Source organism: Zootoca vivipara, chromosome 8 (genome assembly GCF_963506605.1).
Source record: "Zootoca vivipara chromosome 8, rZooViv1.1, whole genome shotgun sequence".
Taxonomy (NCBI): Eukaryota; Metazoa; Chordata; class Lepidosauria; order Squamata; family Lacertidae; genus Zootoca; species Zootoca vivipara.
Genome location: NC_083283.1, coordinates 44,549,528 through 44,574,028, shown reverse-complemented (window position 1 = coordinate 44,574,028; position 24,501 = coordinate 44,549,528). Strand labels below are relative to the sequence as shown.

At 41.7% G+C, this 24,501-nt stretch overlaps 1 protein-coding gene across 1 annotated transcript in view; it reads left to right on the top strand.

The window, feature by feature from the left end:
- The window catches only part of LAMA3 (laminin subunit alpha 3), a 135,838-nt gene that overhangs the window by 102,791 nt on the left and 8,546 nt on the right, over positions 1-24,501 (top strand). The window contains exons 51-71 of the mRNA XM_035125886.2: positions 568-764; positions 2,882-2,998; positions 3,314-3,468; positions 5,260-5,401; positions 6,327-6,426; positions 7,455-7,571; positions 8,073-8,252; positions 8,813-8,955; positions 10,434-10,613; positions 12,174-12,325; positions 12,415-12,577; positions 13,670-13,803; positions 15,314-15,461; positions 16,444-16,563; positions 16,892-17,013; positions 17,689-17,809; positions 18,114-18,254; positions 18,366-18,496; positions 21,261-21,392; positions 22,561-22,705; positions 24,047-24,210. Of these exons, the coding sequence (XP_034981777.2) occupies positions 568-764; positions 2,882-2,998; positions 3,314-3,468; positions 5,260-5,401; positions 6,327-6,426; positions 7,455-7,571; positions 8,073-8,252; positions 8,813-8,955; positions 10,434-10,613; positions 12,174-12,325; positions 12,415-12,577; positions 13,670-13,803; positions 15,314-15,461; positions 16,444-16,563; positions 16,892-17,013; positions 17,689-17,809; positions 18,114-18,254; positions 18,366-18,496; positions 21,261-21,392; positions 22,561-22,705; positions 24,047-24,210 (3,004 nt within the window). The remainder of the gene's footprint in view (positions 1-567; positions 765-2,881; positions 2,999-3,313; positions 3,469-5,259; positions 5,402-6,326; positions 6,427-7,454; positions 7,572-8,072; positions 8,253-8,812; positions 8,956-10,433; positions 10,614-12,173; positions 12,326-12,414; positions 12,578-13,669; positions 13,804-15,313; positions 15,462-16,443; positions 16,564-16,891; positions 17,014-17,688; positions 17,810-18,113; positions 18,255-18,365; positions 18,497-21,260; positions 21,393-22,560; positions 22,706-24,046; positions 24,211-24,501) is intronic.

The window sequence follows — 24,501 nt, the reverse complement described above, 5'->3', positions numbered from 1 at the left end:
ATTGCATTATTTTAGTTACTTTAATGCAGGCATCCCCAAACCACTGGTCCTGTTAGCTAGGGATGATGGGAGTTGTAGTCCCAAAACATCTGGAGGGCCAAGTTTGGGGATGCCTACTTTAATGTAAGTCAGCTGAAACACTTCTTTATTCACTAAGCCTTTAGCCTGACAATGCTCTGTTACATCATGTTATGGCAGGCAAATTGAAAAAAAATAATGGATGTTTCCCTTCCTGGAGTCTCACTAGTCCAGTCACAGATGGTTATTCTGTCTGTCCCAATCAGGTGCCCTCCAGATGGTTTGGACTATAATTTCCATCATTCCTGACCATTGGCCATGCTGGCTGGGGCTGATGGGAATTGGTCCAAAGATCTGGACAGCACTAGGTTGGGAGAGAACATTCCAGATGATTAAAACCCACTCACTGGCAAGACCAGAGCAGGACTAGTGACCAGAAAGGACTTAAGCTAGGTAGATGCTATCTCCTTACAGCAGTATGGATAATCAAATTTGTTCTTATTATGCTATCTGATAATCAAACTTTATCCATTCTAATTCTCTCCATAGTGCTGGAGCGTGTAAGGACTGAACTACAAAAGCACCAAGCAAAAAACCAGGGACTTATTAAAACTATAAGAGAGTCATTAAATGAATATGAATCCAAGCTTGAAGACCTTCGGATATCTTTGAAAGAAGCAAAGGAGCAAACAAAGCTGGCTGAAAATTTAAATGGAAATAATCAACTCCTTTTGGAAGATGTTAAGGTAATACCACTTTTATTTTTTTAAAAAATCTTTAATATATGAAGAATATGTGAAATTCCAAGTCCTTTTATCTGGCCTTATCAATAGGTAAAGGTAAAGGGGCCCCTGGCCATCAGGTCCAGTTGTGTCCGACTCTGGGGTTGCGGCGCTCATCTCGCTCTATAGGCCGAGGGAGCCGGCGTTTGTCCGCAGACAGCTTCCAGGTCATGTGGCCAGCATGACAAAGCTGCTTCTGGCGAACCAGAGCAGTGCACGGAAACACCGTTTACCTTCCCGCCGGAGCGGTCCCTATTTATCTACTTGCACTTTGATGTGCTTTCGAACTGCTAGGTTGGCAGGAGCTGGGACCGAGCAACAGGAGCTCACCCCGTTGCAGGGATTCGAACCGCCGACCTTCTGATCAGCAAGCCCTAGACTCTGTGGTTTAACCCACAGCGCCACCTGGGTCCCTGGCCTTATCAATAATCTCTCTCAAAAGGATACTGTGAAAGGCTGATGGAATAAGAAACTCCTGCTTTGCTTTTTGTTTCTTAATAAAGAGTTTAGTTTCTCTGGAACAGTTATATGAGGTGTAATTTAATTGTTCAGCCTGCCCAGACCTATTCTCTTTGTCCTGAAATTACCTGGGATGACCCAAAGATATACAGACATGTCAAAAATTGTTCTATCTTGTTCTGCTTTACTTTTGTGCCAAATGCCTACACAGGAAACAGTTACCGGTAGGTAGGTAGGTAGTTAATTAGTTACCTGTTAAAAATAATAGTAATAGTTTCTAGTTTAGGAAATAATTATCCAGAGATTTCAGGATAGGACAGTCTTCAGTTTTACGGCAATACCTTCACTTGAAAAATAGGTGCCGGTATTCATCATGAGGTTGTGACAGTAAGTAACACACTTTTTAACAACAACCAAAATATATGCCGGTACTGCGCACCCTCGAGTACCTCCTGAAGGAAAAAAACTGGGTGTGAATGAGGTAGGGCTTTCTCCTTCCCTAATCCTGGACCTTCTTGACTTTCAGGAAGCAGGGTCCAGAACTGTGGAGCACTGATAATGAACCTCTGCAATGGCTACTGTAGAGTGCTAATAGGCATAAGCTGCAGTCCTATATGCACTCACCTGGGAGTCAGGCCCAATGAACTCAATGGAACCTAAATCTGAGTAGACTCTGCAAAGGCTTGCACTATGAATTTTCTATGTCCTCCTCCCTTCAGTTAGGGTTTGCAGGGGGAAGCCAGTGTTCCTTTTCTCCTAATCAGAATCTTTACTTTTACATGCCAAGTTACATTAGCTATGTAGCTGTGCCTTTAAATACAAAGCTGTTTGCTTGCATTGTACACAAAGTGGCAGTGGTGGTGGCACTCCTGGCCCGGATTATAAACCTCTAACCTTTTGTCCATATTATGGTTCTGAACTGGATAAGAGCCCCATGTCTGCAATTTGCATTAGGTGAGGAAAGTCTAATTTGCTTCAATAGGAACTTCTTCCCTATGCAAATTGCAGGCATGGGGCAGATTAGGCAATTCATGCCTAAAATGAAAACCCTTCACTTAAAGCTACGACTTAGTAGACAGTGTAACATGTTGATTGGCCCTAAGACACATGCTTGATTTAGGATCAGCCTGCCTTTGGGTAAATGCAACCTGACCATTAAACAAGTTACCGGTATACCTTTCCCCAAATTGCACTTGCACCTGGAGACAGCCCTTGGCTAAATAATAATAATAATAATAATAATAAATAATAATAATAATAAAATTATTTATACCCCAGCCACTCTGGGCGGCTTCCAACCGAATATTAAAAACAGTAAAATAGTTGCTTATTGCCTTGACATCTGGTGGGAGGGCGTTCCACAGGGCGGGTGCCACTACCGAGAAGGCCCTCTGCCTGGTTCCCTGTAACCTCACTTCTCGCAATGAGGGAACCGCCAGAAGGCCCTCGGTGCTGGATCTCAGTGTCCGGGCTGAATGATGGGGTGTGGAGACGCTCCTTCAGGTATATAGGACCGAGACCGTGTTGTGCCCCCTGTTACTATTCGGAAAGCTATGTTACTTATATCTCTGCCGATGAGAGCTGCATTTAAAAATTGAGTCTCCTCTTCATTTCTTTGTCAGAAACGGATTGATGCAATGACTAAACAACAGACTGACATCTTGGATCTTCTGAGTTCTGCTGAAGCATCATTGTCTCAAGCAAACAGTGTGTTTGGCTTGCTGCAGAAGAGCAAAGAGGTATTGAAGAAGTAATGCTTCAATTCTGTGAAGAGAGAGAGAAATCATTGTAATGGAAATAAAAACCTATTGCAAATAATGATTTGATTTTGTAAGCGGTAACAGCTGCTCACAAAATATAAGTTACATGTTGAAAACATTTTTCCCCATTTCTGTCTAATCTTTTGTGCTTAATCCTCTGTGCTGTGCTCAAAGCACCAAGATTTGCATGAAAAGCTGAAGCACACAAAAGATAGAATTGCCATTTATTTCCTACGCTTTTATAAATCTGTCTGGGTCACAGCAAATAAAGTGACATTTGCCTTCAAACTTCAGGAATATGAAAACTTAGCTGCTCAGCTGGATGGCGCGAGGAAGGACCTAAGTGAAAAACTGAAGAGCCATTCTTTATCAGCCAGCAAGGAACCGCTAGTAGTGAGAGCAGAAGAGCATGCCAACTTTTTACAAGACCTGGCAAGAAAACTGGATGAGTATGTTTTCATTTTTGCAGATTAATAGCTAGATACCGTGTATCTTGCTAAAGAGCATTGTATACTGCATTGTGCTAAAGGTGAACGGCGAAGGCAAAAGAAGAGGAACTTGTTATTTATGTGTGAGAGCTGATTCATGGATTGAATGGGAGAGGTTCTTGTACTGAATCATGTTCTAAACCCCCTATTCCTGTCCCTTCAAGCCCACACCAGCAGGAAGAAAGGTGAACATGCAGACCCAGCTCCAGCAGCCAGCATGGTAGGGAAAATGTCAGGGTCCTAAAGGACCCACCACAACTGACACCAGCCTCTTTTTGTGTGTCCTCCTGCCTTTTGAAGTATTTGGGGCCCAGCATTTTAAAGAGAAGAGGTATTTGCAGCCTCTTCCATCTTTAATTTCTGTGGCACTCCTGATATAGGGACCAAAGGCATTCTGATGAAATTAAGATGGCAGCTGCTTCACCTGGAGCTTCCCTTCAGAGCCTCCTGCAGCCCCTCTCCACTGCTACCGGTACCTGCCTTTGCTCGTAGGGTGGGGATGGGGAACCAGAGGGGTGCTTGCCCAGGGTCCCATAAAACTGGTGCCAAACCTGCAGGCATGCTCCCTTCAGATGACACCTGTGTATCGGTCACTTTCAAGAACATGACCATATCTTTAGAATGCCAGATGGGTTCTGATTTTTGACCAAATCTACTCATTGCTGTAAATTTGCCAGCCTAAAACACTGAACCAGCTAAAGGGAAGCATGCTTAAGTCTCACTGCTTTCAGTGGGAAAGTAAAGCCAGTGTTTAACTAGATGGAATTGGTGGGATTTGAAAATGTTTTGCTTTGGCCACGGGTGCCCTGAGCCGTGGGTGTCATGCAGTGTGCATGGCCCTGGCACTGAAATTTGTGGGTGCTCAGACACCCAGGGAGTTGGCACCTATGGCTTTGGCTGCCTCTCATTCTTTCTCTTCTTTCATAAAAGTGTGTGTATGTGTGTTTCAGTTTTAAATTCTGATTTAAGAATGCAGTTTTCATGTAAACATTTCTTGGGGATTGGAGTGGTCTCTTTGATCTACAGCCTCATAAGTATTTCCTCATGACATGAATTCTCAAGGTTAGAAAGGAATAATAATAATAATAATAATAATAATAATAATAATAATAATAATAATTTATACCCTGCTCTGGGCGGCTTACAACAGAATATTAAAATACAATCATCTATTAAACATTAAAAGCTTCCCCAAACAGGGCTGCCTTCAGATGTAGTTGTTTTTCTCTTTGACATCTGGTGGGAGGGCGTTCTACAGGGCAGGTGCCACTACCTAGAAGGCCCTCTGCCTGGTTCCCTGTAACTTGGCTTCTTGCAACGAGGGAACCGCCAGAAGGCCCTTGGCACTGGACCTCAGTGTATAGGCAGAACGATAGGGGTGGAGACGCTCCTTCAGGTATACTGGACCGAGGTCATTTAGGGCTCTAAAGGTCAGCACCAACACTTTGAATTTTGCTCGGAAATGTACTGGGAGCCAATGTAGATCTTTCAAGACCGGTGTTATGTGGTCTTGGCGGCTGCTCCCAGTCACCAGTCTAGCTGCCGCATTCTGGATTAGTTGTAGTTCCAGCAGCAGAGTGTCCCTACCCAAAAAGGGTGCCTTAAAGTACCATTTGTTTGACCACTTGTGTTATTATATGAGGTATACTTTTCTGTTGGGCCTTTATGAGCAAATGCCACCAAAAGAGCAACCAAAAACATTTTCACCATACATGGTCCAGATTGCTAGATTTCCTGCTTTTCTCCCCACAGGATCAAGAAAAATGTCAGCGACGACGAGCTGGTGTCCTGTTCCGTGGCAGCAGCTACTGCCTACGATGACATTATTGATGCCATCAAAGCAGCAGAAGTTGCAGCCAACAGTGCATCCAATGCTGCAGACTCAGCTTTATCGGTAAGAGTATTCTGAAATAACATCAGAATTGTTCTTTTGTTTTTTAGCCATTGGATTTATTTTACCTTATTTTAAATAAAATGCACAGCCTTTAAGCTCCAACCTCATACAATCTGCCTGTTAGCTGAAGTTAACCTTGGAAGAAAGCCTGCTTCCACCTCTCCTCTTCCAGAATCTCTTTGGTCCTACCCCTCTCTCCTGCCTGCTGTCACAAGGATTCTTATTGGGCCTCATAGCAGGTGGGAAAGGAGAATGGGCAGAGGAACCACTGAAGCACCAGAGTGGGATACACCAGCCTGCTCCTTCTTCTTGTCTCTGTTCTCTAAAGGTGCTTAGGCTAGAACATGGCAACTCTCAACTGGGTATTTAGAGGGCTTGTATTCAAATTCACAACTTAGTATCTTGCATGATTTGGAATGCTACCATTGCAAATATGCTACATACATACGGGTTTGTTTGTTTTTTAATGCAGTTAAAAGCAGCGATCAATTGATGAAAAGTGAGTTAATAGCACTCCAGACTCATCAGGGAGATAGAATGGGAAGCTTTGATCCTAATCTTACATATCTGAGGGCTGCCTACATTTTGTTCAGCTTAACTGTGTGTTTTTTTTAAGACACCATCTCATTTAATCATTACTTTAGATATTATAGAACTAATCCAGGCAGATTCACAATAGGTTCCAAGGCAACACTCTGACAATTCTCGAAGCATCTCATATTCTGAATAGAGCTTGCATGGAAGTATCTTTAAAATGAATGGGGATTGCACAGTAGCAGATGTTCATGGACTGCATCCAACAAAAATAGAAAACACCTGGCAGAGATTAAATCATCCTGATTGTGTGTACTGCCTCCTTTGACTTTTTTAAATGTATCCTACCTCCCTTATATGAAGACTTTACATGGCAATGCTTCATTTTCAGACAGTGGAGAGAAAAGACCTAGCTGGAAGTGCCAAGAGACTGAAGACCAACAGCGGCAATCTGTTAAATCAAGCACAGGCTGCGCAAAAGACCTTACAGGGTATCTTGAAAAGCAAATAAATAATGTGCAGCTTCATAAAAGTTTTTCCATCATTCTGATATTGTTGCTCCAGACTTCATGTCTCATTAAGGGTTGAGTTGCACCATCATGATTACTGCAATGTTAATGGTGAAAGATGTTAAGTCTGAAATTGGCAGTTTTCGGATGAGCCAATAACAAAGTAACCGTATCAGATGAAAGACTGGCTGGTTTTGATGAGTGTGTGGCTTTGGTTACTTGGGAACAGTTTTGGAGAAACAGATCTCCCTGCTTTAAAGTGGTAAAAGTACTGTCTGAGGGCTTTACTGCTTTAGAAAGCATTACAGCCTTACATCCTTTCAAAGCTGGGAATGGGACAAATCCAGGCAGTGCAACAATTTTATCTGGCCTGCATCAATTTTAACAAGATGAAATCAAAGTGAAGGGGGGGAATTCCATGTAGCTTGATCATCATGCTTCTTGACCCATGAGAAAAAGGATATCATTCAAAAACTGTTGGGAGTCATATATACTTCTGTTTGGGGGATTTGTGCAACGTCCTAATTTATTGTAGACCCTGACCCACCAGGGGTCAGGGGTGTGCAGCCAGAAATACTCCCAGTGTCCAGGATGCTATATGCAGGATTGAGGGATTCTGAGAATAGTTGGGTTTCAGTGATTAAAATCATGCAGTTCCAGTCCTCTCATAAGACATGTGGCACCCTCATCACTGTTATTGGCTATTAAGGAGTAATATGTAATAGGATTCTAAATATCTCTGTCCTGCTTAGTTCTCAGCTAGCTGCTTTTAGGCAACTAATAAAATCAGTTTGGAGCTTTCCTGAAATGGTAATTCTTCCTGTATTCTACTACTTACATTTAATGTGCTTATATTAGGATTGAATTTGGCTTTGATGGAGTTGCTTCCCCTCCTCCTTTTGAAAGACTAGAGAACAAAGTAGTGAAGCTTCACCAGAAAATGATCCAATGCATAGTTATCAGACTGATTTAACACTTGGTTGGTTGGTGTTTTTTTTTTTTTTAAACAGATATCAGTCCCACTCTTGATGACTTAAAGAGTAGACTTGAGGTTGCCGAGCGCAAGAAAAATATGATAAAGGCAAATCTTACAAGCTTTCAAAATGACCTTCAGGGGATAAATAGAGGTAAATAATTTGATGTGGACTTCTACTGCTGTATATTTTGTTCTGCATTTCTTATTATGCCAAGCAACTAATCCCTGGCCCAGCTTCCCACAAGCAAAATCCTCCCTTCTGCCAACCACCCAAACCCCCACCAATTTTAGCAACTGGCAGAAACGAGAGATTGTGTCCTGCACTCTCTCCCCAGTCATCAGATCAATCAACTGATGAATGGGGAGGACGTATTCCCTTAAGATGATCTGCAGGGATTAGCCACATAGAGCCAGGGAACTGTGTGCAAGATGGTGCAGAGGCAAAGTTCAACATTGGCCTGCAGGCCCTGGAGTAACTGGCCAAGGGTAACTGTGGCCCTCAGACCAAAAACGTTAGACAGCTGCCCTTGCCTAGTAAATAAAAAACAGTCATACCCAAATGGGGAAGGAAAGATAATAAGGAGCAAAATATTTGGTCATATAGAAACCAGTCAAATGTTTGGATCTTTGTGCATCTTTTCCTTTCTGCTAGATGACACAGATGGCATGATTACAAGTGCAAAGAACATGGTCAAAAATGCCAATGACATTACTGCTAATGTTCTCACGGAACTGAACCCAATTAAAGAAGATGTGGAAAAGATAAAGATTTCCTATGGAAGCACACAGAGCACTAACTATAACAAGGCTTTGAATGATGCAAACAATACAGGTAGGTAGTTTGTTTGTTCCATGGGCCTCTTCCAGCCTTTTAGGAGTGATATCAGCATTTGTTTTTGAGGGGAGAACTAGACCACGTTACTGTTGTTGAATATTCTTTCACAACTTGCTAAATATAGATGTTATAAATCTGGTTATTGCTGGGAATTCCTAGAAAAGGTCCTCACCCAAAGTATTTTCTTAAATCTTGGGGCACTTCCAGACTGTCACTGTTTTGTGAGTGGGATTCACCCTGACTGGCAAATTCAGATTATACAGTTAAAGTGGATTAGATGCGCAACAAAGCTCCTTCCATTTTTTTTTTAAAATAAGGAGCATGATGTACTGGAAAGCGAGGGAGGACAATTGCTTTACTTAATGTCATACAACCATCCCCACTACCCCTCAAACAGTCAGGATAAACATTCAGTGAATAGGTTGTCTGGAAACTTCTCTGGTATGAATTGAGTGTGCCTCATTATATTCCAGCAATTGCAGATTACATGACTCATATTTTGCATTTTAGTACATAATGCTTCCCTCATGTCACTAAAAAAAAAATCCTATCCACAGTAAAGAACTTGACAAACATCCTCCCAGATCTGTTTAACAAGATTACACGCATCAATGAACAACTTATGCCAATAGCTAACATATCGGAGAATATAAACCGCATCAGAGAGCTCATCCAGCAAGCAAGAGATGCTGCTAACAAGGTATGTGGCTTGTGGCAGAATCTTCCATAGCTTCTTCTTTCTGTCCTCTTTTGCTACTTGTCATCACATGTTCGCACAAGAATGTTGCTACATGCCCACACTCACATACATATTTTATTATTGTTACCCAGGTGTATTTAAAGGTAAAGGTACCCTGACGGTTAGGTCCAGTCGTGGATGACTCTGGGATTGCGGCGCTCATCTCGCTCTGTAGGCCAAGGGAGCTGGCGTTTGTCCATAGACAGCTTCTGGGTCATGTGGCCAGCATGACTAAGTCCCTTCTGGCAAACCAGAGCAGCTCAAACCTTTAATAAAGAGAAATAATTTATTCTTCAGGTCTGCACAGAGAGCAATTTCCCCCAGGACAGGTTTGATGCTGAAAAGCCAACTGGACATTATCATCATCATCATCATCATCATCATCGTCATCATTATTTTATTTATACTCCACCTTTCTCCCTGATGGGATTCAAAGCAGCTTACATATTAAAATGAGAACCACTAAAAGTATAGGAAAAACAATAATAAAAAAGTAAACATTGTTAGAAGCAAAGTAAAATCTGTTTAATCCATACAATTACAAAAAAACACAGTACGGCACCAGCCCAGTCATTAAAAGCAGTCAGTTCACAAAAGCATTGGGGGAAAGTTGCTGCTGTAAATGGGTGTCAACTTGGGTATCCTGGTAATTTGTGGCCCATTGTTTTGAACTCCCATGGGTCATGATGGGGAGAAATTGCTTTTGAACAGACTGGAATCATCAGAAAGCTCTCCATCATGTGCAAGAATCACACAGGGAAGCTTGTGTGATGGCATTATCTCAGTTCCATAATCCCTGTTCATAGGACTCTACCCTTATGGAGCAGGCAAGATGGCCCTGGAGAAGGAGGGTACAATAATTAAAGTGGTAATATTGTTCACTAATTGAGTAAGAACCGTCACTTACATGCTAAGAAAATGTTCCTGTGCTTACCAATGTAAATCACAAGAAAAACCAGTATTTTCCATGGGTACATGGTGTAAACATATCCTACAGGCCCACAGTAACAGAGCTTCAATTACCTGCTTCGCCTCTGTTTAACAGAATGTAAATATTGCTTTCTATTTGATTACTTGGGGGGGGGGAGGTCTGAAGGAGGAGGCTGTTCTACATATATAAGGTTCCTGGTCACATAGGCTACAAACTTTATAGGGAGCCCATGTAGGTTGTAGGTTCCTCCCTCCAGACACACACAAAAAACATGGGTGGCAGAGGGAAGCCAATGGGGATACAAAAGCCAGTGTGGCCCAGTGAGCACTCTCCCAGTCACACAGCAATAACTGTTTGAGAATGAAATGTCCGAATAGGACTGTAGTTGTTTACATATATTAAGGCTGTTGCATGGCTTCCCAGAAGTCATAATTGTAATAATATTGCATGTCTGTTTTGATTCCCATATGAGTTTGTAACCGATTATATTCATTTTTATTTTTAATAGGTTGCTGTTCCCATGAGGTTCAATGGCAGTTCTGGGGTTGAGGTTCGGCCTCCAGATAACCTTGATGACTTGAAAGGCTATACTTCTCTTTCTTTGTATCTGCAAAGGCCTCTCTCACGGTTGGACAGCCCACGGCGGCAGACGTCCAACATGTTTGTCATGTACTTGGGTGACAAGGATGTAAGTATTTGTTTCTTGTCTCCATTATTTTTATTAATATTCATTATGTTATTCACCCATCATTATGGACAATGGGTTGTAAATATCTGAGCAGTTGTTCAAATAATTGAATTACTTTGATAAAGTGCAAAAAGCAAACAAGACAATAAGTCTATGTGAATTCAGTTCTGCCAATTTGTTTATTTTATATAGTTTTAGGTGGCAATTTTTTCAATTTTTATTTTATGTGAGATACACGCAGTTTTATGTGCCCATTTGGAACCAAATTAGCCTTAAAAAGCAAATGTGCTCTTAATTTGCAATCCATTGATAATTTTAAATCTTGCAGTCCAATTATAAATGAAGGCCCATTGTGTTATAATTTAAAATTACATTTCAGGAATTTAAAAAACAATAATGGGATAATTTTATTCTTATACCTTAGAACCTCACATATGTAAGTAGTTTGTGTATCACTGTGTGAATGTGTTCCACTTTTTGACTTTAATACTGTATTAGCTGAATATAGAGTGACGGTTACATCTTTTAAACATGCACAGACATGGCTTATTAACTTAATTTGGGGTGGCAAATGTAAATGGACATCGGACTATTCTATCTAACAGTCAATTAACTGAAAGTGGCTTGTGGGCCCAGGCATAGTAGGCTGCGGCTGGTGGGGGCCAAGGCACGGGAAGATGCAGTAATCACAAGACAAGCATTTTGGGGTTAAACAGGCCACAACTTTAATGATTGCAGATGTCAGTAGGCATTGGGTGTATATTCTGAAACATCCACCCCGTCTGGATTTGGCAGGGATAATCCTAGGTTAAGGACCACCCTATGACGTATATCAAATTGGGGCGACCCCTCCAGAATCATCATTTGGGGTGGGAATTGGGGAATAATTCCTCCATGGCCAAATATTTCCCTATGGACCTTCTTGGATGTTAAGATCAACAGGGGGCCCCCTCTTGGTAGTTTGGCCACTCTTAGAAGTTTGGGTTTTTGTGACCTGGAGAAGGCATTCCCTGTGGCAATCCTTAAGTTTTGGAATTCCATCCCCACCGAGATGTATCTGCCACCTTCAAAATGTAGTTTTCATAATATATTGCAGGTGCACCTTTTCACCACATGAGACAAATATTTTTAGGACCCGCTGTATTCTTGTGACTGTAATTTGTGACTGTAATTTGTTTGAATACTATATTTTTAAACTTCTGGAACCCATGGTAAAAGGCAAGTAAGAAATAAAAATATAACCAGAAGGCTCAAAACTATGGTTCCAATACTTTCTTGGCGTTGGTGTGGCACTTTAACTGGCCTAGAATTGGTTTATGCTTCAAGTTATGAATGACACCTTGGGGCAAATGGCATCTTGGGGCAAATGGCAGCTTTAGCAGGGTAATTTTCACTGGGACTACAAAATAGGTAGGAAAGGTTGGGTGGGGGGACTGTACTGCCTGTGCACAGCCTAACACACAAATACACAAAAACAACTGATACTTCTAAAGATTATTTAAAAATAAATAAATGTGAAGCCAGCTTTATTAATTAATAATAATTATTTTTCATGTTTAGAGTTCCAAGGACTACATAGGCATGGCTGTCCGCGATGGCCGTCTCATTTGCGCCTATAGTTTAGGGGGCGACGAAGCCGAAATAAGGGTGCCTGAAACGGTGCTTGAAAGCGATACCAAGGACGCAGTTTTGGATCTTGTGAGGTTTGAAAGGTATGGGACTCTATATAAAAAGAAAATCTTCCTGGTCTTTTTGTGGGCTTAGGTTGAGATATTCAAATTTTGTCCCGTTTTCTTTTTAGGATTTACCAGTATGCAAAACTGAATTACATTCAAGGTGCAACCTCTCCTTCACCATCAAGCTTTGGGCCTTTTGATGACAGCAGTGGAAATAGCCATACTCTTCTCAACCTGGATCCTGACAATGTGGTCTTCTATGTTGGAGGATATCCGTCAGATTTTATAGTAATGTGTTTATAACCCAATAACTTATTGTTATTATTAATATTCTGCTGGGAGCTGCCAAGAGTGGCTGGGCCAGTTGGGCAGGGTATAAAATATTATTATTATTATTATTATTATTATTATTATTATTATTATTATTACTACTACTACTACTACTATTATTACTAACTGTACCTTGTCACGCGTTGCCGTGGGTTACTCAGGGGCCCCATTTCCCAGGACAGGGGGAGGATGTGACCCACCCCCGGCCCCTGTCTGTCCCCCCCCCCCCATATTAAGGATTCATCGTTTGGGGAGGGTCTGTGTGGGTCCCACGGTGGATCCTGGTGGGGGAGGCGGCTACCTGTAGGTAATGTTGCGGAGGGTCTCCCGTTTCCCCTGTGGTGGAGGTGTTTTCAGGGTGTGGACTGGTGGGGGGACCCGGCCTGGCTCCCAGGGCGGCCTGGATCTCTGTGGGCGACGCGGCCTGTGGGACCTGGACTGGCTCCCGGGGCAGTCTGGATCTCGGTGGGCAGTGTGGTCTGCGGGACCTGGGCTGGCTCCCAGGGTGGCCTGGATCTTGGTGGGCGGCACTGCCTCTGGGGGGGGGCTAGTTCCCGGGGTGGCCTGGATGTCGTTGGGTGGCGCTGCCTCCGGGGCGGCCTGGATCTCAGCGGGCTGCCTGGATCTCTGTGAGCTGGGCGGTAAATTAGGAGGAGGAGGAGGGGGCGGGATTACAGCCCTATTGCTACACGATGGCGTCTAATCCTTTGATGTCCACTGGAGGACGCTATTTTATTTACCCAAATTCAGGTTTTTACCTGCCATAGGTGTGACATCTGTCCAATCTAAGTGCATGCAAACACTCGCATATTTGCATGTGACATTGTGGCCAAATTTGAATGTGAGCGGGCAAGCGGTTTCGGAGAAAAGTGGGCTTTAACAAACATGGACCTTCTACATTTTTATATATAGTCAGTATGAGATACTGTATATACCCTAGGTGGGTTTTAAAAATCAAACTAAATTTTGCATTGAAAAGCAGAATTCAGCAATCTGAATAATTAAAATTAAGGTGCTGAATTTCACTGAAGACTGTTTTTACTTTTACAGCTTCCCAGTACGCTAAACTACTCTCCTTATGAAGGCTGCATTGAACTGGATAGCTTGAATGAGAGAGTTATCAGCCTGTACAATTTCAAGAGGAGTTTTAATCTTGATACCAGTGAAGTACAACCATGCAGAAGGTAAAATAAATAAATAAATCCTACCACATGGCATGTGCTGTATATTTGGAATTTTATAATACCTGTACACAGGATCAAAGAGTTGGAAGAGACCCTGAGGGTCATCTAGTCCAACCTCCTGCAATGCAAGAATCCTGCCCCCAGCCATCCCTGGGTGGGCTCGAACCACCAACTTTCTGGTTAACAAGCCAGGTGAACGGACGCATTGCGCCATAGAATAATCTACCATCAGTGTTCAAAACTCCCATTGTTCTAGGTGCATTTTGCAACAGGAAATTTCATTGGCGTGAGCAATTTCTGAGCTCTGGGCTCAGTTTCAGATTAAAACTGCAGAGTGGAAGGAAAGGAGGACCTTTTCTGCCTCCCCACTTCCAGCTACTCTCTGAAGACTGGAGAAGTATTAAGAATATTAGCGGGGTGGGCAGGGGACCATGTGAAAATGAACATCGTATTTTAGCTGCAGTTCATTCATTTTCAGTATCACATTCTTGTTATAAAGAAAGGGCTCCTAGACACTCCATTGTTGTGCCCATAACCTAAGTTTAAGGTATCATTTAGCTCCTAGCTTTCATATCTCAGTTTCTAACACTGTCACACTCTCCTTATCCCAGTCAAAGTTCGGCAATTGTGGCCTCAAGAGAGATCTTTTCTATCATATTGTAATGACATCCACATGGAACAGAATTAGCAAAGGAAGCTGAACATGTGTTCAACAAGCCTTAAAAATTAGGTGTGCTGAACTGTTCCAAGTCCTGTGCAATTTTTAAGAAGCCCATACAGACAATTCAGGCATTCTCTCTGTACAATCTTTTCCACTTAGTAGGTTGATACTAATGATTAAGCGGGACCCAGGTGGCGCTGTGGGTTAAACCACTGAACCTAGGGCTTGCTGATCAGAAGGTCAGCCGTTTGAATCCTTGTGACGGGGTGAGCTCCTCTTGCTCGGTCCCAGCTGCTGCCAACCTAGCAGTTCGAAAGCACGTCAAAATGCAAGTAGATAAATAGGAACCGCTACAGCGGGAAGGTAAACGGCGTTTCCGTGTGCTGCTCTGGTTCGCCAGAAGTGGCTTGGTCATACTGGCCACATGACCTGGAAGCTATACGCCGGCTCCCTCGGCCAATAATGCGAGATGAGCACGCAACCCCAGAGTCGGTCACGACTGGACCTAATGGTCAGGGGTCCCTTTACCTTTACTAATGATTAAGATGTCAGAGGATGAGAATGCTCATCTTGGGGAAGTAATGTCATCTGTGTGGGCTTGTTGTGAGATGGTGCAAGATAAATCCACTCTGTGTAGATTCTCCTTGTTTATGTCCAAACAGGAGGAGAAAGCAGCATTTTTTTTAAAAAATAATTGTGACAATTTTTTTTAAAAAAAGATTAAAATACAACTTCCCCTTTTTATGATCTCAAATTGAAAAATACTCTTTTTGTGAATGTTTCCTTAACATACTTCTTGAGATTCTGAACATGCAGAAGTTCTCAAAAAAACACCCATTCTTTTTACAGATATAAAGAACAGTCTTCCAAACTTTATTTTGAAGGCACAGGCTATGCACATGTTAATGTAACTTCACCAACTAGCAATTATCGACGATATGAACAAACCATTCAGACTACTACAGATGATGGAATTGTGTTTTTTGCAAGTAATCAGGTAATATTTCTGCTCATGTGGAGAGAAATTGGACAGTCATTGTGAAAGAGATTCATGCAAATAATATTTGCATAACAATTAAGAGCGAATGGATAAGAAAATTGAATTGTAGAACCTGAATGTAATTAGGAACAAATATTTTAAAAGTATGTGCTTTACACATGTCTTGTAAAACACTGTGTTTCATATTGCTTGGTGGCAAAAATTGATGAGTAACGCTATATGCATGTGTGCCAAATCAAGGAAATAGTGCTTGAGTAAAAAAAATGCAGATGTGAATCAACTGAAAAGATGAATTATTCCTCAGGGCATAGCAATAAAAATTTCTTTCAGACTTACCCTTCTGCTTTCTTTAACATAGGCCACTTACTTAATACTGTAGTAGAGAACTGCAGTAAGCAGAACAAAGTGTTCAAAGGAATGGCTGTGTTTTCTTGGGCTTTTTGGTGGTACACCATATGAGCTGCTAACCTAGAAATGTATAATAATGCCGTGGAACCTGCCATGGCAATCATACCAGCTCTAGCCAATCCAGAAACTCTATGCTGCCTGCCAATTGTATGGCTGATGTTGCATATTCCTGTTCTGTTATGGCATAAAGATGTCTCTAAGGCCTGAACACACAGTAATGGGGACCCAGAATCCTGAGGTTCCCAGTGCAAGCCTGAGTCGAGACTAAGGCTCCTTACATGCCTGAAGAACCAAGCAGGCAGCCTGATTCAGAGAGCAGAAATGTGCAGTAGTTGGATTCAATATGAAAAGAAGAGAGCAAGTAGAGGATGGCGAGTTACGGATTTCTGAAACGTGGCTCAGATTGAAATTCATCTGTACATTCAACCACTAGAACTGGTAATGCACATTTTCTTTAAAATCTTAAGGTTGAAATTTTCAGGATTACTGCACAGAGCACTGCTAATTATGCCTAATTCAAATAAATGACTCTTTATAATATATTACATGACGTATTATTTCTTAATTGCAGGACAAGTTCATTAGTTTGAGGATTGAAAAAGGCCAGCTGGTACTCAGGTATAAAGTTGATTCACAGCCTCCAAAAGAAGCAAAGAGCCAAGTGGTCATAAACAATGGAATGGATCAAATAGTAAGGGTTTTTTTTAAAAAACAGTAAAAGAAATGAATACCCGACAATGTAATCATTTATGAATGATGTTATAAATGATGCAAACTCTCACCATTTATAAAAAGTTTACATTTCTGCTTAGCATCTTCTAAATGTTATGTCTTTTTTTCCTTCAAAGAACTTAGTTTTCTCACTACTAGTTATTTAACTACCCAATGGAACAACAGTTAGATTAATTTCTGAAGCATTATTTGTTTTAAAAACAAGTTGTGATAATATGAAATATATATATAAATTCCCTTGTTTCTTTGTAGGCTGGTTTAAAATCTGATTGTTTTATTCATTTCAGGTTCTTTTATTCATTGGTCCACAAATAGTTGCTTTTGGCAGGCCTAGAGAACAAGTTAACATAAGTATGTTTCCGTTCAATTCATATTACCTGGGTGGAATCCCAGCCTCTGTAAGAGAACGGTGAGTTACACTACAGATTACTCCTTAAGATTGTTGTGTTGTTTTATGAATGGAGTCAGGCTGCACAACTTGGGGTCCACTGAGCTGAATGATGTGACCTTCCAGGTGTTGTGTGGTCTGAAGGGGGCTGACGTTTCTCCTGTGTTTGATGCCTAGTGTGAGCATTGTCAAATCACCTTGAACGCTATGAATACATGGTGGTTGGGCTGTATTCAGCTTGGTAGGTTTCAGTTGTACAGGCATGATTAACACAAAGCGGAGTGTTTTACTGAAAGACCTAGATAGTCCTTTCCCAGGACTGAGCTGAACTGTAAGGCATCAGTTTGTACCTCCAGTTCCAGTTCACAAACACAAAAGCTTACTATGTAGATACAAAAATATGCTTCACATGAGTTTAATGCCGGCATGCACTTTTCATTCTGCCATTGTAATACTGCTCTCATGTGCATAGTGGGGGCCAGTGAATAGAGTGGCAGATTTGAGAGAGGGATACCCTTTTCTAACCAAGATATTTAATTAGTGATCTAGGGCAAGTCACAATCTCTTAGCAGCACTTACTGAATTACTCTGGAGATAAGAAGTGGAAAGCAGTTTGTACATGAAATGAGACATTTGGAATCAATAACGACAAATTTAAAGGCTATGTGGTATTTTTTTATTTCTTTGTGGAAACAGCTTTAATATATCAACACCTCCATTTCGTGGGTGCATGAAGAATGTAAAAACTTCTTTTGAGTCTTCCCCTACCATCTCTGAGATGCTCGGTGTCAGCAGAAATTGTCCTGAAGACTGGAAGGTAATTTGCCGATTACAGCTTCCTTTGGTACTGGATACTGTACTAATCTATAGAAGCTCAACATTATTTAATCATTGATGGCATTTCATTCAGATAATGCATTTAAGACAAAAACAAAAACAAAAAAAACTTGCAAAGTGAGGACTTTCACACCTTCCCAGAATAAGATCTGTGAGCCCCACATTACCATGGCGCCCATAATGTGAGATCCATTAATTCCACTTGATATATTAGACAGAAGCAAGGAAAGTAGAATGACTCTTCTGAAAAAGGAAACCTATTCATTACCCATTTGTATTTTTAGCTTGTGAGAGCTGCGACTTTTTCTAAGAATGGAGTACTTGAATTGAGTGATGATGGTTTTCCATTTCCTAACGACTTCCAAATCGGATTTGGCTTTCACACACTGGCCCTTGATGGAACATTGCTATTTTACAATTTACGGGTATGAAAGATATATCTTCTTTTGTTCTCCTATTCAAAGATAATCAAATCCCCCCCTTTTTTTGCCAAAGCTAAAACCTCAAAAATTAAATTTTGGTTTGTTTGTTTTTAGCCGGATGTGCTTACTGTGCTCCTGAGAAATGGCTCTGTCATCGTAAGGCTAGCTGATGAAGAAGGTCAGTCTAGCAGGAGATATGAAGATGGTTCAATGCATTATGTAACAGTGATGAAAGAGGGTGACACGTAAGTCCAACACTATATGGGACAGAGTGAATGCTATGTTAGAGAAAAAACATGGGGCTGTATTGCTTGACTTGACATTTGATTATATAAATATCTAGAAAGTTAAAACTGCATTAGGATTAATGCCAGCAGTTGATATGGAACCTCAGAATAAACAGGAGACTTTTTTTTTGTATTTTCAAAGTCTTCACAGTTCCGTTCTTGAATCTTAAGAGCATTTTCTGTGACAAAATGTAGACCCAGTTTATTTTGTGTGTGTGTTCTGTATGTGCTTATCTCTGTGCTTGGTAGGCCAGTTTTACAACCCACTCCTCTTCCATAGGGCATGATCAAGAGCTCTGCACATAAGAGTAGAAAGGCTTTTCATACACTTCCCTGAGATTTCTCTGGCATTTCTCATTGTGTGTACTTTGTGCTTCCCTTTCGGAGAACAGAATGAAGCAAATACTGTGCACACAGAGCTCTGCAAGCAGATTGAAACTGCTAGATCACAACTAGCATGTTATAAATTGACCTCTTAGCTTTCCCAAGGTATACTAAATACACAGATGCTGCTGACCACATCTCCACATCTTATTTGTATGGACTTGCTCAGATATCTTCTTTTCATATCTCTTTGGACTTTGCTAGCAACCTAGGAATATGGCAATTTTTAAATTTTATTTTTACATAAATCCACCTAAAGGGGAAATTCTGTAATGCTACTGCAGTTGTGAGGCCTGTGCCCACTGTTAATTTGTGTTGGCTTGGTGGAGCAGAAGCTTCTATGATTAGATTCTGATGACATGCATCACTAAGGTTAACCTGGTTAGTTGAACGTTCAGTTGTTGTTTGGCCATCACAAATATTGGCTTCTTACTCCATGAATACCAGATTCTGGGAGGTAACCAGGCAGGGAATAACCCTATCCCATGACAACCAACTGGCTGCTTGAATTCTGTCTGTGTGGAGAGCTCAATGCAGCAACAATCCAATTCATCAACAATAATGTGTCAAATGTAATGATTTGATTTCTAAGATAATGCCCATATGGAGTTTTAGAATCTGTATTGGGTGCTCTCATTTAGTCACATGGGTATACATACACTGCATGGGCCCTTTGGCTAGCCACAGAAATGGTTAGAGTGTTGTTGTTGTTGTTGTTGTTGTTGTTGTTGTTGTTGTTGTTGTTGTTGTTGTTAATTATTTATTTATACCCCCGCCCATCTGGCTGGGTTTCTCCCGCCACTCTGGGCGGCTTCCAACAAATAATAATAATAATTTAATAATAATTTATTATTTATACCCCGCCCATCTGGCCGGGTTCCCCCAGCCACTCTGGGCGGCTTCCAACAAAACACCAAAATACAGAAATCCATCAAACATTAAAAGCTTCCCTAAACAGGGCTGCCTTAAGATGCCTTCTAAAAGTCTGGTAATATTTGTTCTCTTTGACCTCTGGTGGGAGGGCATTTCACAGGGAGGGTGCCACTACCGAGAAGGCCCTCTGCCTGGTTCCCTGTAACTTAGCTTCTCGTAGCGAGGGAACCGCCAGAAGGCCCTCGGCGCTGGACCTCAGTGTCCAGGCAGAACGATGGGGGAGGAGACGCTCCTTCAGGTATACTGGACCAAGGCCATTTAGGGCTTTAAAGGTCAGCACCAACACTTTGAATTGTGCTCGGAAACGTACTGGGAGCCAATGTAGGTCTTTCAGGACCGGTGTTATGTGGTCTCGGCGGCCGCTCCCAGTCACCAATCTAGCTGCCGCATTCTGGGTTAACTGTAGTTTCCGGGTCACCTTCAAAGGTAGCCCCACGTAGAGCGCATTGCAGTAGTCCAAGCGGGAGATAACCAGAGCATGCACCACTCTGGTGAGACAGTCTGCGGGCAGGTAGGGTCTCAGCCTGTGTACCAGATGGAGCTGGTAGACAGCCGCCCTGGACACAGAATTAACCTGTGCCTCCATGGACAGCTGTCAGTCCAAAATGACTCCCAGGCTGAAGGACCTGGTCCTTCAGGGGCACAGTTACCCCATTCAGGATCAGGGAGTCCCCCACACCCGCCCGCCCCCTGTCCCCCCAAAATAGTACTTCTGTCTTGTCAGGATTCAATCTGTTAGCCGCCATCCATCCCCCAACCGCCTCCAGGCACTCAAACAGGACATGTTAATGAGTGGTATAGGTTTTGTGCTGAAGTGTGAAAACAAATAGCAAAAGAGGCACCAACATGGCCACATACTTCCGCATAAATTGAGCAGAATCTGATTCTACTCTGCTTAATCACAGTCCCATGCAGAAAAGGGGAACTCTACTGCAGTCAGTCCAAGTTTAATAAATACACGATTAATAAATAAATAGACACTGGTGATTATATGCAACCCTTTTCCTTCCAAGTTGTAACAGGAAAAGAAGGCTGTGCTTGAAGTCATAATTTACCAGCTCAGGGTGCCATCTTTTGTGAATTCTAGAATTGTGTCCATTAGAAGCTGGACCTTTTGGGTAGCTGTCTCAGTATTATGGAATGTCCTCCTTCTGAGGGCTCTCACTTGCCTATTTTTTGAGGCAGGCAAGTTCAAGAATGGAATGCTACAGGTTGTGTGTGTGTGATCTGATTGGTTGGCTTCTTTTTAAAAAATGTACTAGTAGTGCTTTATGCTGTAAAGCTTTGTGAACAGCTGTTAAAACGTACTGTACGAATATTAAGTGGCTGATTAAATAAATGTTGGGATGACTTAATAGTTTTGCTCTCAAAATTTCACTCTAGGTTGTGGTTTTTCTCGTTCCAGGCTTAAGATGCTAGTTGATGATGTGCCTGAGTCAACAATTGTTGGAACCCTTGGAAGGAAAACAATGAGTCGGCCAATAGAGTTGGGTGGGAATGATTTTGAAGGATGCATTTCCAATGTCTTTATACAAAGGTAAACATATTGCACATGAGCACAGACTGTTCTGATCCAATAATATGGTACTTTCTGCTTCTCACAAAACCAGTGTTTACAAGGAGCACAACAGAATCGTAATACACTGCACGATGCCTTCGGGCATATCCTGAAAAAGTAGCATCTGTGAAACCAGAACATTAGCAAGTAGTACCTGAAAAAGACAATGTTGTATTGTGCAGGGTTTGGATCACCCTTCCTCTGTGTTGACTGTACTACTGGCATTTGCCGTACTGCTTACCTCATGGACTATCAGGAAATTGGTGCAGGTTAGGCATACTGCAGCTTCCCAGTACAGCTTATCAGAACCCACCCAAAATGTGCAAAGGTGCAGTTGTGATACTTTTACACTTTCATAACTGTTTTGGTCTTGCTGAGTCTCAGAGGCAGCACCAGAAATATATTTCGGGGGGCTGCAAACAGGAGGGGCAAAGTATATTTCTAGGTGGGCAAGTTGCTCTCTGAAAGAAAAATAACAGTATATGTTAAGGACAGAGGTCCAGCAATGAAGAGGACAACAAGTTCCTCATTTAGGGGAGCGCTTGCCCCCCTTCCTCTGGTACCACCCAAACTGAGCCCACCTGCTCCTTTCGCTCAACTCAGGCTGCAATATTTTACCTCCTGTAGACTTTAGCCAATGTAACCTATCCAGTGTATCAGCTATTTTCTAACATAAATATTAGAGAACTTTTTGTTAAATCAGATTCCAGGTGGGAGGTCCCCATGAGAGAAAGTAATATTTTTGCACATCACCCCTTAACAGAATAAATAAGGAGCAACTTAAAGGAGAAGTGATATTGATTGGGCAAGGCAGAACATTCATCAATTCAACTAAGATTTACAAATTTATAGATGTTATTGCCTATATTGTGGATGCTTATTCTCAGCACCGCTGCATTCAGAACACCTTTCCCAAAGATGCATTCATTTTTCACTGATAAAGTAGTGCCAATAAAAATGCCACCTCCAAATGTGTCACCTCGTATACAAAACACTGTAGAGAGGCAAAGCATTTAGAGGGAAAACTTGGCTAAACTGATTTATTTGTATGGTCTTCCTAGAAAAAAGAATTTCTCCTAAGTATTTTACAAGCCTATCCGCTGGCTCCGCTATATGAAATATGTGCTTTCTCTTACACCTATTCCAGATCAGATCGGCTTCCTCAAGTTCAAAATCTAACTGATAACACTAAGAAGATCGACGTGTCCTTAGGATCCTGTATGATAAAGAAACAACCAAAGCTGATGCTGCTGAAAGACCTGAATGATGTGGACCATCCAAGGTTTTTAAAGGTTGGGAGTTCAGAGTTCTGTAAAGAAAAGAAAATACAAGTTTATGCAACAAGAAAACATAACTTCTGATTGTTGTGTTGGTTAATTATAGAACTATGTCTAGTTCTCTAGACATAGAAATCAGGATTCCAAAATGCTTGGGAGCCTCCAGGAGTACAGGAGGCGTCCTTGTTGCAAACAGTTACCCTTAAACACAAAGAGGGCAATGGGGATGGGAGGTGAGCTTGTGCCTTTAAGCCTTATAATGAAAGCCTGAATAGGGCAAGTGGTGATAGCAGAAGCATAATAAGAGAGAGCTCTGATTTAGAACAAACTCTGGGAAACGAGTTGGGAAAAGGAAGTACTGTAGAAAGATCTGTTCTAAGTAACTATGCTGCTCAGCATGGAAGGGAAACCTATTTGGATACATTCAGTGATCATACTCAACAAATAAGCCATTTGTAAAAATGTTGCTAATGTACTTGAATTAGTATATACAGTACATGCTTTGAAAGAATAGCAGTTGGTAATTACCATGGAAAGAACATACAGTTAGCTCACATCTTACATGAGGATTACATTCCTGGCTATTGTGCTTATGAGCAAAATTGCATAAAACCAGAACCACCCCTAGAAAACTGGGGTGTGGGGCATCACTGCATTTACTAATGAGGTGTGAATGCAGGAGATATAGTCTTCCTCCTCTGCTTCCTTGCTGGATGCTGCTTCATGGGATGATAAGGGGACAAGTGTGGTTGATCGATAGCCAGAAGAAGTAGTTGGCTGTAGTTCAGATCCAGAGGTGGGTTGCGTGGGCTCATTTGGTGCTAGTGTGGCTTTCTTCATCAGCAGCATGGTGATTGGCAACTGCTACTCTCATCTTTTGAGCTCATCATGGATTCCATGTTCTATAGATTCCAGTTCCCATCAGATCCTGCCAGCATGACAAATGGTAAAGGATGACAGGAATTGTGGTTCCCCATCCCTACTATAAAGGGAGTCACTTTTGAGTAAACATGTATAGATTGCCAATCAGAAGAGGATGGATAATTTAGTCAAGAACACCACACTGAGAGCTGAGAGGAATAGCATTTACTTTTGAAAACCAAGTTGTGATTCAATGATTTTTGAAACATAGTTCTAAAAATATCCTCAGATCTATGACAGATACCAGAGAGAAAAACAAGATGTCAATTTTCAGACGCGACAAATGAGTGAATACACTCAATGATCTCAAGGAAATGCATAACCTTTGATTTATTTTTTCTTTACTCTCCACTCTGCAAAATTATTAACCCCCGACCTTGTATTAGGTTATTCTTAAGAGGTGCCAGTACTTCATATTTACATTTTCTTTTCCAGAGGAAAAAGACCATTGCCTATTTGACAGATGGAAGTATGCAGCAAAACAACAAGGGCTGTCCTTTACATGCTCAGTTAAATTTTGTCCCTGGAGCTTATCATTTTGGCAATACTGCTGACACTCATTTGTTGTTTACAACATCTCAAGCATCATCAAGAGACAGGTAATGGGATTTGTTGTTGTTGTTCTCAACATTTTCAAAGCATCTAGAATTCCATGGAATATTTTCAGGCCGAGACCTAGCTTCATAGCTGTTGTTCGGCAAAGCAGATGAGGGCTGGGTCAAAGGCAGCAGACAAACAGGCTGGAGTTCAGACAATGGATCAGGCAAGCAAGGGCCAGAGAAACAATTGGAAGGCAGGCTAGTGGCTATGTACCAGGTTGCCGGAGGGAGGAATGTAGTCAAAGACCTGTGGCAAGGCAGTTCTATTGTTCCACTGGATGAATTGCTCAG